Here is a 13,583-nt window from a genome sequence, read left to right on the forward strand (position 1 = left end):
CAGATTGCAGTTGCTAAGGGATGCAGTTACATGACATCTCACTTTACATCTGCACAGCTTAATGGTGGAAATTCTAGTCCCAATAGTGGTCCTAAATGGAGGTATGAGTTTTAGAACAAAAATATTAAGATTTCATGGATTGCATAAACTTAGTTGATGCCAGTCACTATTTGACTTATTATATTTGTTCTGTAGTATTGAAATATTGCTCTGATGCTGTGAATCTCAAAGTTGGAATGGGCCACTGAGTCCAACCCATCTCCATTCAGTGAAAATAATTCAAACATTTATTGATAGGGAATACAGTTGTACGAAATTATAATTCATATGTGCTGATTCATTTCAATTTTATTTCCCACATGGGTGCCTCCAGGTACAATTTAAGGAACTGATTGATCATTTTCATGGGACAAATAGTGCTGATCCAGAAAAAAAACAAAAAGTTGAAGAAATTCTTTTGTATCCACACAAAATTAAAGATATAGAAATAACCTCTGTCATATGTATCTCTTTCACCAGAAGTGGCAAAGTTAATCTATAAGGGTTCTTTTAGATATGGTACCTTTCTAATGGGATTAATTTTATTCTCAAATTAAAAATCATTTAAATGTCAAGTACACATTTTATCTATACAACATTTTACTAAATTGTTGAATTAAATAATGAATTTTAATTAGCTTCTTCCCCATATCGAAGACCATAATTCTGTAAAAAAAAAGAAAAAGGCTAAAACACATAATATACATAAACTTAATTTACTCTAAATCCATGCTGTTACTATAATCAGTTGGGGCGAAAAGACTGCCAAATGCCAACAATTTTTAATTATCTTAGTCAAATTGAGATATGCTGTTTAAAATATTTTAATCTTGTAGGAATTTTGCAAAGTTGATGTTTATCTATTAAATTTATATGCTGCCCATATCACTCTACAAAGGTACTTCACAAATATTATTTCTTATGTAAGTCAGTATATTTTAATCTGTTCTGGTATAACAACTAAACAAAGTGAAACATCTATTTACATGTTGCAAAATTACTTTGAAACTAAGCAGTCCACCTTTGAAATATTGATGGAAATTACTGAGATTGTTTAAATCATGAATATTTCCTTTTCAGCTTCTTGGTGCATCCTGAACAACTAGAAGTACATACTTCTTAAAAGTAGGCTCTACAGCACCTAGAGAACAATCATAGTCTCTGAAGTTAGTATTACTATTCTTTCATGGACAATTCTTCCATTTAAGAACTAATCCATGTTGTATAATTTGCTGTGATTAATATTTTATGAAATGAATTAGTTTTAATTTCATGGTTCTTTTAAAAATATAGTATTGTGTTGCTTGTGCTTACTATGTGTATTTGCCTTTTGTAAAGTTCCCTGAAAATTCATTTTTACCATTGTTTGAAATTGTTTTGTCTACTAAATTAGTGTACTGTGATGTTAGTCAGAAAAAGATTTGTGAAGAAAATAAAATGTTCTACTGTTTTATATTTATAGTAATAGAAAACATTTCATTATATTATGTTTATAAATAAATCTGTACGGAATGGCTATGTTAACATTGGACAGAATATGAATACATATCTTTGTGTGAGTTGATAACATGTTTGGGGATTAAAACTTGAATAATATGATGCAACAGGGATCATGGATCTGAAAAATAATTATTAAAAACTAAGATAGCTATGTTTGATAAAGAAAATGGATCTGAAGTCGGAACTTCAAAAGAAGACAGAAAAACACTGTATGAACACTGTATAAAACAAGACTAGTTCGCAAAGACAAGCATGGAAAGATATTGATGTCAACTAGAATTGGCCGTTTCTTTTTTTTATCACATACCTTTAATTTCTGTCTTGTGTTTTAATTTTTTAGGCTTATTGTGTTTACTTCTTTTTCACACTTTATTTTGAAAGTTTGATAAATATAGATATATGTAAACTTTCAAATGCTATTTTAAGTGAAAGCAAGTATCTTTAGTTGCTCTATACACAGCAACTAAAAAAATCTTTACAAAAGCAAATACCATTCCACATGTACATTCATAACAACAGTAACACAAGGTTCAATGTTCATCAGAAAAACATTACAAATATAACATATTTGCAGAATTTTGAAAAGTTTGAAAGGAACAAAATACAACGGTAATTGATTAGTGGTATTATATTAGGAGGACCATTGTACTAGAGGACTAGATGTATCTTTGAATCCAAAATCTTGTTAACTATTTAGATGCTATCATGTGGAAAAGAAAGTGAAACCCAATTTAATCTAGTAGTTCTAAAGCTTAACCATCAGCTAGAAATGAGAAAACTGAGTTCTAACCCCACCTTAAATAGAAAAGTTGGCTGAGTGACTTTGACCCAGTTATTCTCTCTTAGCGCATGACATCAGGCTCTAGTGGCAAATCAATTCCTATCACATACAAATGGTTCAATGCTTGGTTGGTCTGAAAAAAAGTGGACCCTGGAGTTGTGGGGAATGGTAGGAAAAATGTAGAAAATAGTATATAGCAAAATCTGGGTCAGAGAGGGGAAAATGACAGACATAGAGACCAAACTATTAATACATAACCAATACCTCTACTTAAAATTTTTTTTTAAAAACTTTCAAAAATAACATAGCTAAATCCTATTGAATTTAAAGTTTTAAATATTAAACAAAAAGATAAGTAGCAATACTACTTAAGACTTATAGACTGCTTCATAGTGCTTTATAACCCTCTCTAAATGGTTTACAGAGCCAGCACAATTGCCCCCCAACAGTGTTGGTCCTCAGTTTACTGACCTTGGAAGAATGGAAGGTTGAGTCAACCTTGAGCTGCTCAGGATTAAACTCCTGGAATGACCAATGAGTTAACCTGCAGTACTGCATTCTAACCACTGTGTCACCGTGGTATTTTTAATATACAGAATAGTCCCATAAAAGCATTGCCTTTATACAGCTAATTAAGTTGGGACTAAGGATATGGGACTATCCACATCTTTGATGGTCATGTTTTGCTACTTACTACTTAAATGTTTGGCATGAAAATCCTCAAAGATTCCAGTGCTCATATCATTTTTTAGCAAGAAGGTTGGTACATGGAAACAGAAGTTGTATGTGTGTGCGTGTTCCCCAATGATATCAGTTGGCATCTAGTCAAAATGCAAACAGCCACAAGATATTAGCGGTTTATAGTAATTAAACATATGGCATATTCCCAATATTTGGAAGTTTGCTAGAATAAAAAGTGATGAATGAGCCTTGTTAGGATCTGCAACTTATTTTCATATGTAGCATTCCCAAAACTTGACAAGTGATGATCCTGCTTCATTTCAGCAGTTGTTTCCTTTATCTATCACTACAAAAATCTTAATACTAGTTCAGAATCAGACAACAGTTGAAGTTGATTCACATACATTTTGCTTGAATATAGCTTTACTGATGATTACACCAACTGTAAAAGATACATCTGAAATGATATTACAGATCACTTTTCCTTAATTTTTTAAGTGGTGAAGAGACGCATTCTTTATCTTCAGAAAGATCTATCATTGCTTGTAGCAGGTAATAAACAATAATTTTTCTACAAAACAAAAGGCCCACACATTTAGTTAATAGAAAACATTACATATTTAAATAAGCTTTGAAACATGTTAGCATTTATTAGATTGAGTCACAACTCAAGATAAAATGGAAAACTATTTAAGAAACACAATCTTCTAACATAATTAGAAGAGCTATGAAAAATATATAAACAATGAATTAACGTATGCTAGCAATATTTATGGATACAGGAATGTGTAAGGGGATATCCAGAAGAATATTATTCCATACTAGTAACTCTCAAAGTTTTAACCTCCCCTCCACAAAGTGCTTTTTATATCCAATACAGTTAATTTATTCCAAACATTCTCCTCTCAATTATCAATAAAACTATGCTAAAATACTGATGCAGGCTCCCGCAGCCAGTGTCAATTTAATAGTGATGACCTTCCAGAGTAATAGCTTATGGTCTAATTAGGATATCTGAGAAATATGCTACAAATCAGATCGCTGTCAGAAAATGCCAGCCACAACTGTTGATGAAATGTCAGGATACCAGGTACTGTAATTAGATGACACCTGTTAGCCCAGAAGCTCATTATCACTGGAAAGATATATAAGTAATCTGCAACTTATGACCATTTGAAGTTACAATGGCACTAAATGAATGGCTATGACCATTCTGTTCTGGCCATCCTAGCATCCTTATTGTCATGTGATCATAAGCTGGGCACTTGGTTCACATTTATAACTGATTGCAGCACCCAACAATCATTCCCAAAAAGTCAATGGGGAAGGTCACAAGTCTTTGTGGTAAGTCTCTCTCCCCACGCACTCTCCTCCAGCCCCATGCCATGCTGGCCGCTTGTGCACCCTCCTTCACTTGTACCATTGTGTACTCTCTCTGCTATCGATCTCCCCTCCCCCCAAGCATCTTCCTGACCCTTACTGCACCCCTGCACTCACTCTCTCTCCCTCTCAGAACTACATTTCTTAATGGTGGGAATTCCAGGCTCTATTGCTATCATAAATCAAGATTACCTGTACAGTGATACCTTGTCTTACGAACTTAATTGGTTCCGGGCGAGGTTCGTAAGTTGAAAGGTTCGTAAGATGAAACATTGTTTCCCATAGGAATCAATGTAAAAGCAAATAATGTGTGCAAACCCATTAGGAAAATCCAAACTTTAAGGCTTAAAAAAAAAGCAGCAGGGGGACAAAATGAAGGCTAATGGAGTGGAGATGGACAGCGAGGAGAAGTGAGGAGTGGAGGTCCTAACGAAGGCTAATGCCACCCCATATCTCTCCAAAAATCGCCCCTTCAAAACTTTCCTACGTTGTCCCAAATTGCTCCAAAAATCGCCACAAGAAGTATATTTGCATAATATATTAAAACTTCTTCCCATTTATTCATAAAATAATATAGTTAAGTGGCAGCAATTACCATTTGTGATAGAAATGTGGTTCTTCCCTAAACTACCAGATATAACTAATCTGATAAGAAATTATCATTGTTTTGTCATCATTGTGACTAAGAACGGATACCTATACTGCAACTTCATTATACAATAAATCTGTACTACTAATTTAAATGTCAGCAAAATTATTTCTACAAACTCAGTTTAAAATTCAAATACTTACTGGCTTTTCCAGTACAATAGGATGATCAGGAAGAAATTCTGGCTTCTTTTGGGCAAGTGAAACCCCTGAAAGTTTCAGAAGGAAATCTCTGCTATATGTTATTCTTTCTGCCAACACAAAAATATATTAATAAAATATGACAGGAACACTTATATTGAAATCAGGAATCTTCTAATGAAAACTGGGGGGTTTTTTTCATAACTTTTTACAGAGGAATTTTAATTAGCAAATCTGTATCCTTATTACTAAAAATAACAAAGTATGGTTCAGAATCTTTATATACAATAAGTATAATTTGAATTATTATTAGCGTTCTATGCTAAATGTTACAGCAATTTATAGAGTTTTAAAGTTCAATGTCTAGTATTATAAAGAGATTGGATTGACACACAATCATTATATGGCTTATTCCTTAAGCTTCTGAAATATAAATACCACCTTTGCTGTAAGCATGGTATGCTAAATGAATTCTTGAATACAAATTTATTTAAGCTCACAAATTTATTTATTTATTTATTATTTTTTTGATTTTGATTTTGTATGCCGTCCAACTCCTGAAGGACTCTGGGCGATTCAACATACAATGTAATATTAAAACCCCTTATAAAACAATATAAAACAATATAAAAACAACAATTAAAAACCGTTAAAACCATGCATGTCATTAATGGCTGGATCCTGATGGCATGCCATCAGATCAATGGCCCGACGCCTGGCAGAAAAGCCAGGTCTTTACAGTTTTCCAGAAGGCCAGTAGGGTGGGGGTAGTCCAGATGCCAGGAAGTAACTGGTTCCAAAGAGTTGGAGCAGCCAGAGAGAAGGCCTTCCCAGCTGACACTGTTTAGCTGAAGGGACCGGGAGAAGACCAACTCTGTGGGCTCTTATTGGTTGCTGGAAGCTATGTGGCAGAAGGTGATCTTGAAGATAGTCTGGTCCTGAGCCATGTAGGGCTTTAAAGGTAATGACCAGCACCTTGAATTACACCCGGAGACCAATTGGGAGCCAGTGCAGTCTTCAGAGAATTGGTGTAATGTGGGTGTACCTAGGTGTACCCATAATAGCTCACACAGCATTCTGGACCAGCTGTAGTTAAGTTTGAGCCCGTTAACTCCCATCCAGACCCTTACGGCCTCCAGGCACTAGCATACCACATCCACAGCTTCACTGAACTGACATGGGATGGAGATGTATAACTGGGTATCATCAGCATATTGCTGATACCTCACTAATGTCGTTGGATGACTTCACCCAGTGGATGTTAAATAAAAGAGGAGAGAGGACTGAATCCTGGGGCACCCCAGAGGAGGGTCCTTGGGTTTGACTTCTGTCCTCCTACCAACACCGACTGTGACTGACCAGAGAGATAGGAGGAGAACCATAGTATCAAATTTCAAATGTTGAATTGAAATTGAAAATTAATAGATAATTCTAAGCCTCAAACCCGAAATATATTTTCTATATTTATTCATGATAATTAAAAAAAAAATTAAACTTACCTTTTGTGACTTCATTTTTATGCTGCACTGACAGACTAGGAATCAAATTGTCATTTAAAACCAGCATTCCATTAGATTTACATATCTAAAATAAAGTGTAATACATATTATATTATAATATGCATATATATCTAATATACATATTTTGTATATTATTTTACAAAGTTCTAGGAACTTTTGATAATTCACGCAGGAGATATTGTATACAGATATTATACACAGAATCATATAATACAATGTACACCACATGTAATTTTAATAGTGAAGAACATCACCAAAACACTCCAATTAACACTATAAGGTTAAAAGTCACTATATATACATCATGGAAGGAAGAATAATTCATTCATATTATATGAAAAGATTTTCACAAGCATACATGAGAAAGTACTATATAAGACTGTCAGATCAGCCACCACAAGATTGACAGTTTCTTCTATGCTATTTTTATGTACTACCGTATTTACTTTTTGAAGGGACAAGATACAGGTTAGACCCTGGCGTACGACCACAATTGAGCCAAAATTTCCATTGCTGAGCAAGAATGTTATTGGGTTTTTCATTTAATCTTTTTGCCACAGCTAAGAAAATCACTGCAGTTATTAAATGAGTCACATGGTTAAATGAATCTTTATAACAGATGCATTGTCCCAAACTTTTGTAACATTCCTAGCCAGCTTCTGACAAGCAAAGTCAATGAGGGAAGCGGATCCACATGACATGTTTTACTTGAAACTGCAATGATTCACTAAACTATGACAAAAATGTTGTAAAATAGGGCAAAACTCACTTAACTACTGTTTAGCAATGGAAATTTCGGGCTCAAATATAGTTGTAAGTTGAGGACTACCCATAGATGTTACAAATTATGTACTAATTTGGTATGTACTTTATAGGAAGAGAATCATATTAGTCTATGTTATTCAAAAATGGGCAATTTGATATAAGATTTAAATTGGTATAAGAGAAGGGAGAAAGCTATGAAGATACAGCTTACACATGAGACATACTATACTTGTGATAAAACACATTCCTTTTGAGGTAGCCTGGAACTTTTTGATGTATATAAGTTCAACAATTTCTCATTCATTTTTATTGCTACAATCTTATTTTTGCAAAATGATCATTTTGAGATTTGCAGTAGAATGCCCTGACACTTGAAATGTTTTACAAGTTTTAAATACCTTATAATTGTCATTTGATAAGGTATTCATAATCCTTCCAACATACCGTAATTTACTGATTAGTCCTTTGATCATATTAAAAAAAGTACCTGATCTAATTTTGGGTAAAATACAAAAATAAAATATATGTGGTAAATACATAGAATCAATATCCAGATAAGAATATAATCTTTGCAGAATACCCCAATCTGCTTGATATAATGGGTTTCTAACTTGACTGTCTTAACTATAGACTTAGCAATTCTGCTCGCAATACATTCATTAGAGCCAAGGAGAGAATAAGAAAATCTAATTCAGATCCCAGCGGACGGCTCTTTCAAGTAGGGATATTAAATATCTACGTCTAAAGGTTCTACACTATAGGTGAAAGGTTTTTTTTAAAAAAAGGCTGGGATACATTGTTTACATATCCTCACATGGCACGTACTCTTCCAACATAAAACCTGTATGTGCTTAGCCAACTGTCTTCTTTCATTTCCCCCTACCTCATCCCAATTTAAATTGTATGTCATTTAGTTCTAGATCACAAAAACTTATTCCTTTTAATAAAATGTGTTAGTTCAAAAAGGTTATACCAAATTTTTGATTTGGGGTAGGTACAGTAAAGTACATTGTGTTTGTTGGCAGGGACCAGAGGACAAGCTTTTTCCACAAGGGTAGAATGTTCCATTTTCCACAGAACATAGCCAGGTTTTTAGGGCATTATGAAAAACTAATGGGGTTGGAGTCAGTATTGGGCCCTAAAAACCTGGCTATGTTTTCATGCCCGGGGTTCTGAATGTGTTAAAATTCCCATTTTCTGCCTGTAAGTGCTAACTGAGCAAGAATGTTGCTCCTACATATATTTAATCTGGATGTTTTTACTGTATTGTAATTGTATTTTTTTTAATTGTAACAAGGTGTCCAGGGAGAAAGCATTTTGAAATTCCCTGATATTTTCCTGCAACTTGTGATCTAGTTAAGGCGCGGTCATAGATGACGTCATCCCAACGACTAAACCGTGGAGAAATATCGGTAGCTGAGGAAGCAAGTTGTTGCTACACTTATGCTCATTTTTGCTTGATTCTGCCAGGCAGTGCGATCCCTTTTTTTAAAATATGATTTTCCCCTGACTTTTAAACATTTTAATACTGTTTGCCCCCTCCTCCGATTTATTCCAGTTTTTTTACAAATTCCCTGATATTTTAACGAAGCAGTGGAAGTGATGTGCTGGGTCTGGAGGCTGTTGGGGTCTGGATGGGTGTCAACAGACTCAAACTTAACCCGGATAAGTCGAAGTGGCTGTGGGTTCTGCCTCCCAAGGACAATTTCATCTGTCTGTCCATAACCCTGGGGGGGGGGGGGTTGAATTATTGACCCCCTCAGAGAGGGTCCGCAACTTGGGCATCCTCCTCGATCCACAGCTCACATTAGAGAACCATCTTTCAGCTGTGGCGAGGGGGGCGTCTGCCCAGGTTTGCCTGCTGCACCACTTGCTGTCCTATCTGGACCGGGACTCACTGCTCAGTCACTCATGCCCTCATCACCTCGAGATTCGACTACTGTAATGCTCTCTACATGGGGCTATCTTTGAAAAGTGTTCGGAAACTTCAGATCGTGCAGAATGCAGCTGCGAGAGCAATCATGGGCTTCCCAAGGTATGCCCATGTTACACCAACACTCCGCAGTCGGCATTGGTTGCCGATCAATTTCCGGTCACAATTCAAAGTGTTGGTTATGACCTATAAAGCCCTTCATGGCATCGGACCAGAATATCTCCGGGACCGCCTTCTGCCGCACGAATCCCAGCAACCTATTAGGTCCCACAGAGTTGGCCTTCTCCGGGTCCCATCGACTAAACAATGTCATTTGGCGGGTTCCAGGGGAAGAGCCTTCTCTGTGGCGGCCCTGACCCTCTGGAACCAGCTCTCCCCTGAGATTAGAACTGCCCCCACTCTCCTTGCCTTTCGTAAACTCCTTAAAACCCACCTCTGCCGTCAGGCATGGGGGAATTGAGACATCTCCTCCGGGCCTATACAATTCATGTATGGTATGTTTGTGTGTATGTCTGCTTTAATAACAGGTTTTTAAAAAATGTTTTAAATTATTAGATTTGTCTTGAATTTATTGTTGTTGTGAGCCGCCCCGAGTCTACGGAGAGGGGCGGCATACAAATCTAATAAATAATAATAATAATAATAATAATAATAATAATTTCCCGAACCGCCAATTTCCCTGATAATTCCCTGATTTCCCTGTTTTCCAGGTTTGCTGGACACCCTTGTTGTAGGCTACCCAGTCATTGGCTGAGATGTATGGTTATAGAAATTCAATGATTGATTGATTGTCTGACTGACTGAATCAAAGTAATTTAAAATACAAGATAATCACAAGTATCCTTTTACAGACTGTTATTTCAAAGCAATTTTAGTTAATGGGTTATGACGCTGGCATGTTAAACTAGCTAAAAATATTGTTACAAATCACAGTATCTAGCGTATCTATAAGTCAGGTTAAGTAAAAGAGGAACTTTTGTTGTTGCCGTTTTACTGAAATAATACTTACTGAACTAATTTCATTATGTAAAAAGACAGAAGCACTGCATGGAAAGTCAGCCTGAAAACTACCAGAGTCCGTTGATACTGCGGCTAAGGATGCTGTAAAAAAAAAAGTAATAGCTTTAGTTGTTCATTAATACGCTGAGCACCCTTTTAAATATCTGTATTAGTGTTGTGTTTTCTGCAAATACTTGAGGTGATCAAGGCACTTACCACGAGAAGAGAGGCACAGAGATCTTGCTGGCTGAAGGTGCTTACCAATTAATCTCTTGGTTTCCATTTGTTAAAACACTTGGAGATGCCATGCTGGAAAATAAACAGTCCCAAAATATACAGAGATGGGAAAACGGGCAATTTCTCAAAGTGTACTAATTCAGAACTTCTCGACGCCATGTCTAGTACTTAAGTCCTTACCTAAATCCTCCCCCATCTTCCTACCCACCCATCCCGTCCACACACAAAATAAAATGAAAATAGTTAGTGGCTGGGCTGGCCTAGGACGAGGCTGCACGATGAAAAAAAATCTGAATTGGACGTGTAAAACTCTTCAAGGCACCTTCAACTCGAAAACCCCCACTGAGTTTGGTAGGTGTTAAAAAACAGAGCGAGAAAGCGAACTCTTTGGGAACGATAAGAAACTGCGGACACTCTGAGGGGCTTCATAAAAGAGCGCTAAATTCATAAGGAAGATCAGCTACACTTCATAAGTACTTAAACAACAACAAAAATATTTTCTCAGTTTCCGTCAGCTGCGGCGGCAGAAACGGCCGCAGCCGCCCTTTAGGACCATGCGCTCTATACGCATGCGTGGTTCCCTTTCTGGCGCGGCCTCGTCGTTTTTCTGAGGGCATGGCGTTCGACTTTTTTTATCGGTCGACGGTCCCTTTTTCTTGCTCTCTCTTTTTTTAAACCTCCCTCTTTCTCTTTTTAAGCGAGGCCTCCTTACCAGCACTCTGCGCTCTCTCCCCGGGAGCAAGAGCAGCGCCGGCCGTTCCCGCGAGCGCAAGGAACGGTCTTCGTGAGGGAACCGGACAAGACAGCCCGGCTAAGTGACGGCCCGAATGTTTGTGGCGGAGAAGCAGCTAACCGCCTCTCCGGCAGAGCCGTCAGTATTCTAAAGGCGCGCGCAGGGGAACCTGGCGGCAGCCGTTACTGTCCATCATCGTCGTTGTCGTCATCATTATCACCGTCCACCGCAGACTTTTTTTTTTTTTTTAAACAAAGTGGGTTTAACAAAGTCTGCGCTCAGTTGGTTTTTTAGGTGCGCTCCTGTGGAGAATGGGAAGACGTCTCCCGGTTCTTGCCTTCGCTCTTTTATATCCATTTATTTCGAAGAATCTTATGCTTCTCACTGCAGCTTGAAAGCGTGGAAAGGGGGATCTAAAAATATTTAAGGAGTAACCGTTGAATAAATTGGCATGCGTTTAGTAAAATCTAAAAGTGTAAGAATATCAAGTATCAAGAGTATCACATCTGGTATCATGTATATAAATATATAATAGAATAGAATTCTTTATTGGCCAAGTGTGATTGGCTACACAAGGAATTTGTTTTGGTGCATATGCTGCTCTCTACATAAAAGAAAATATAGATTTGTCAAGAATCATGTGGTACAACACTTGTCATGGGGGTCAAATAAACAGTGAAGAAACAATATGAATAAAAATCTTAGAATACAAGCAACAAGTTACAGTCATACAGTCCTAAGTGGGAGGAAATGGGTGATAAGAATGATGAGAAAAAGACTAGTAGAAATAGAAGTGCAGACTTAGTAAATCGTTTGATAGTGTTGAGGGAATTGTTTATTTAGTAGAGTGATAGTGTTCAGGAAAAAACATATTGTGTCTAGTTGTCTTGGTGTGCAGTGCTCTGTAGCTACGTTTTGAGGGTAGGAGTTGAAACAGTTTGTATCCAGGATGCGAGGGATCAGTAAATATTTTCCCCACCCTCTTTGACTCATGCAGTATACAGGTCCTCAATGGAAAGCAGATTGGCAGCAATTGTTTTATATATCTTTGTATACCAGCAATATGGACTTGACAAAACAAATGGTAGACAGACAGACAGGAAGGAAGGAAAGAAGGAAGGACTTGGACACACACACACACACACACAAACAAAAGAGACCTGTAGTTAATCTTGCATGTCCTTCAAGTAGATCTGGTCGCCTAAAACTTAGGTTTTCATTAACTTTTTAAAAAGATAATACTAGTATTTCTGTCTAACTTTTAAAAAAATTGTTATAAGATAAAATAAGATACAAACTAAAAATAAATAAATAGGAAAACAATGTGGAGGAAGGGGGAGAAGAAAAGTGAGGAGGGGTTAGGAAAAGGAAAAAGAAGCATTGACTTTCTGTTGCAGTAAAATAAGGCATTAACATCAAATCACAACTTTTTGTTCTTTCATAATAATATAAACTAGCCGTTGCTGTCTTTCAGTCTTAACAGGTAAAACTCAAAATCAAAAGTTTCATTATTTTCCACTTTAAACACAAAGTTCAGAAGTGGTTTGCATGTGTAAAGAAAAGTACTTATATTTTTTTAAAAATCAAAATGGTCAGTTTTGCCATTTCAGCCAACTCCATCAGCTTCTGCAATCCATAATAGAAATCCAAGTGTCCTTTCATTTTTGTGTGTACAATAGTGTTGCTGTAAAATCTAAAAGTGTAGAGATCTCTGGTTAACCTGCGTGTTCTTCAAACAAGATGATTCTGTGCCTCAAACTTTAGGTTTCATTATTAACTTTTAAAAGATATACAGTACTAGCACTTTTAACATGGCAGTGCAGGCTGCTTTTTTAACTTCAGGAAAACTTTTGTAAAAACTTTTTTGTAAAAAGACCTTTTGGTAAATGAAGATTTGTATTTTTAGCACTAAAAATAGCATATTCTTTTTTAAAAAAATCATTGAATATAGTGGCAAGTTCTAAGAAAGCTACAAATCCAGCTAGGAAGGAGTAATGTAATTTATAAACATGCCACATGTGAAATGTTACCAGAATCACTTTCTGTTATTCAGGTTTTACAGGTAATTGTTCTTTATTGTTAGATCACTTGCTTTCTGATGTATCATGTTAATGTATGAATCATTTTCATGATGAATTACTTTTGGATGATGTTGGATGAACTTTTCTATGATTTGTTGCTTGTCCAGCACCAATACCAGATGCTGTAATTAATAATAATGTAAAA

General features: G+C 36.3%; 2 protein-coding genes across 5 annotated transcripts in view; one reads left to right on the forward strand and one right to left on the reverse strand.

The window, feature by feature from the left end:
• NECAB1 (N-terminal EF-hand calcium binding protein 1) overlaps positions 1-1,948 on the forward strand; it is a 34,445-nt gene extending 32,497 nt beyond the window's left edge. The window contains exon 13 of the mRNA XM_070748030.1: positions 1,120-1,948. Within this exon, the coding sequence (XP_070604131.1) occupies positions 1,120-1,145 (26 nt within the window). The 3' untranslated portion in view covers positions 1,146-1,948. The remainder of the gene's footprint in view (positions 1-1,119) is intronic.
• C3H8orf88 (chromosome 3 C8orf88 homolog) lies at positions 303-11,580 on the reverse strand. 4 transcript variants are annotated; one of them, XR_011558740.1, is made up of 7 exons: positions 11,337-11,568; positions 10,604-10,696; positions 10,398-10,489; positions 6,670-6,754; positions 5,174-5,280; positions 2,335-3,572; positions 303-705 (listed from the first exon to the last, which is right to left on the reverse strand). XR_011558740.1 is itself a non-coding variant. In XM_070748028.1 (6 exons), exons 2-6 carry the CDS (start codon positions 10,668-10,670, stop codon positions 3,525-3,527), a joined length of 399 nt encoding a protein of 132 aa, XP_070604129.1. In that variant the 5' UTR covers positions 10,671-10,696; positions 11,337-11,580; the 3' UTR covers positions 1,826-3,524. The 4 variants fall into 4 exon arrangements, 2 of the variants coding, with proteins under 2 accessions (XP_070604129.1, XP_070604130.1); XR_011558741.1 differs by having other exon boundaries at positions 310-705; positions 3,406-3,572; XM_070748028.1 differs by lacking the exon at positions 303-705 and having other exon boundaries at positions 1,826-3,572; positions 11,337-11,580.
• Between the last annotated feature and the right edge of the window lie 2,003 nt (positions 11,581-13,583).

This window comes from Erythrolamprus reginae, chromosome 3 (assembly GCF_031021105.1).
Source record: "Erythrolamprus reginae isolate rEryReg1 chromosome 3, rEryReg1.hap1, whole genome shotgun sequence".
Classification (NCBI taxonomy): domain Eukaryota; kingdom Metazoa; phylum Chordata; class Lepidosauria; order Squamata; family Dipsadidae; genus Erythrolamprus; species Erythrolamprus reginae.

What these genes read in the sequence shown, in the direction of transcription:
- C3H8orf88 (XM_070748028.1), bottom strand. Translation starts at nt 10,670, where the DNA reads ATGGAAACCAAGAGATTAATTGGTAAGCACCTTCAGCCAGCAAGATCT. An exon ending in TAAAAATGAAGTCACAAAAG is followed by an intron (nt 5,281 to 6,669) that starts GTAAGTTTAATT and finishes TTGTGTTGGCAG; the next exon opens with AAAGAATAACATATAGCAGA. An exon ending in CTATTGTACTGGAAAAGCCA is followed by an intron (nt 3,573 to 5,173) that starts GTAAGTATTTGA and finishes TTTGTTTTGTAG; the next exon opens with AAAAATTATTGTTTATTACC.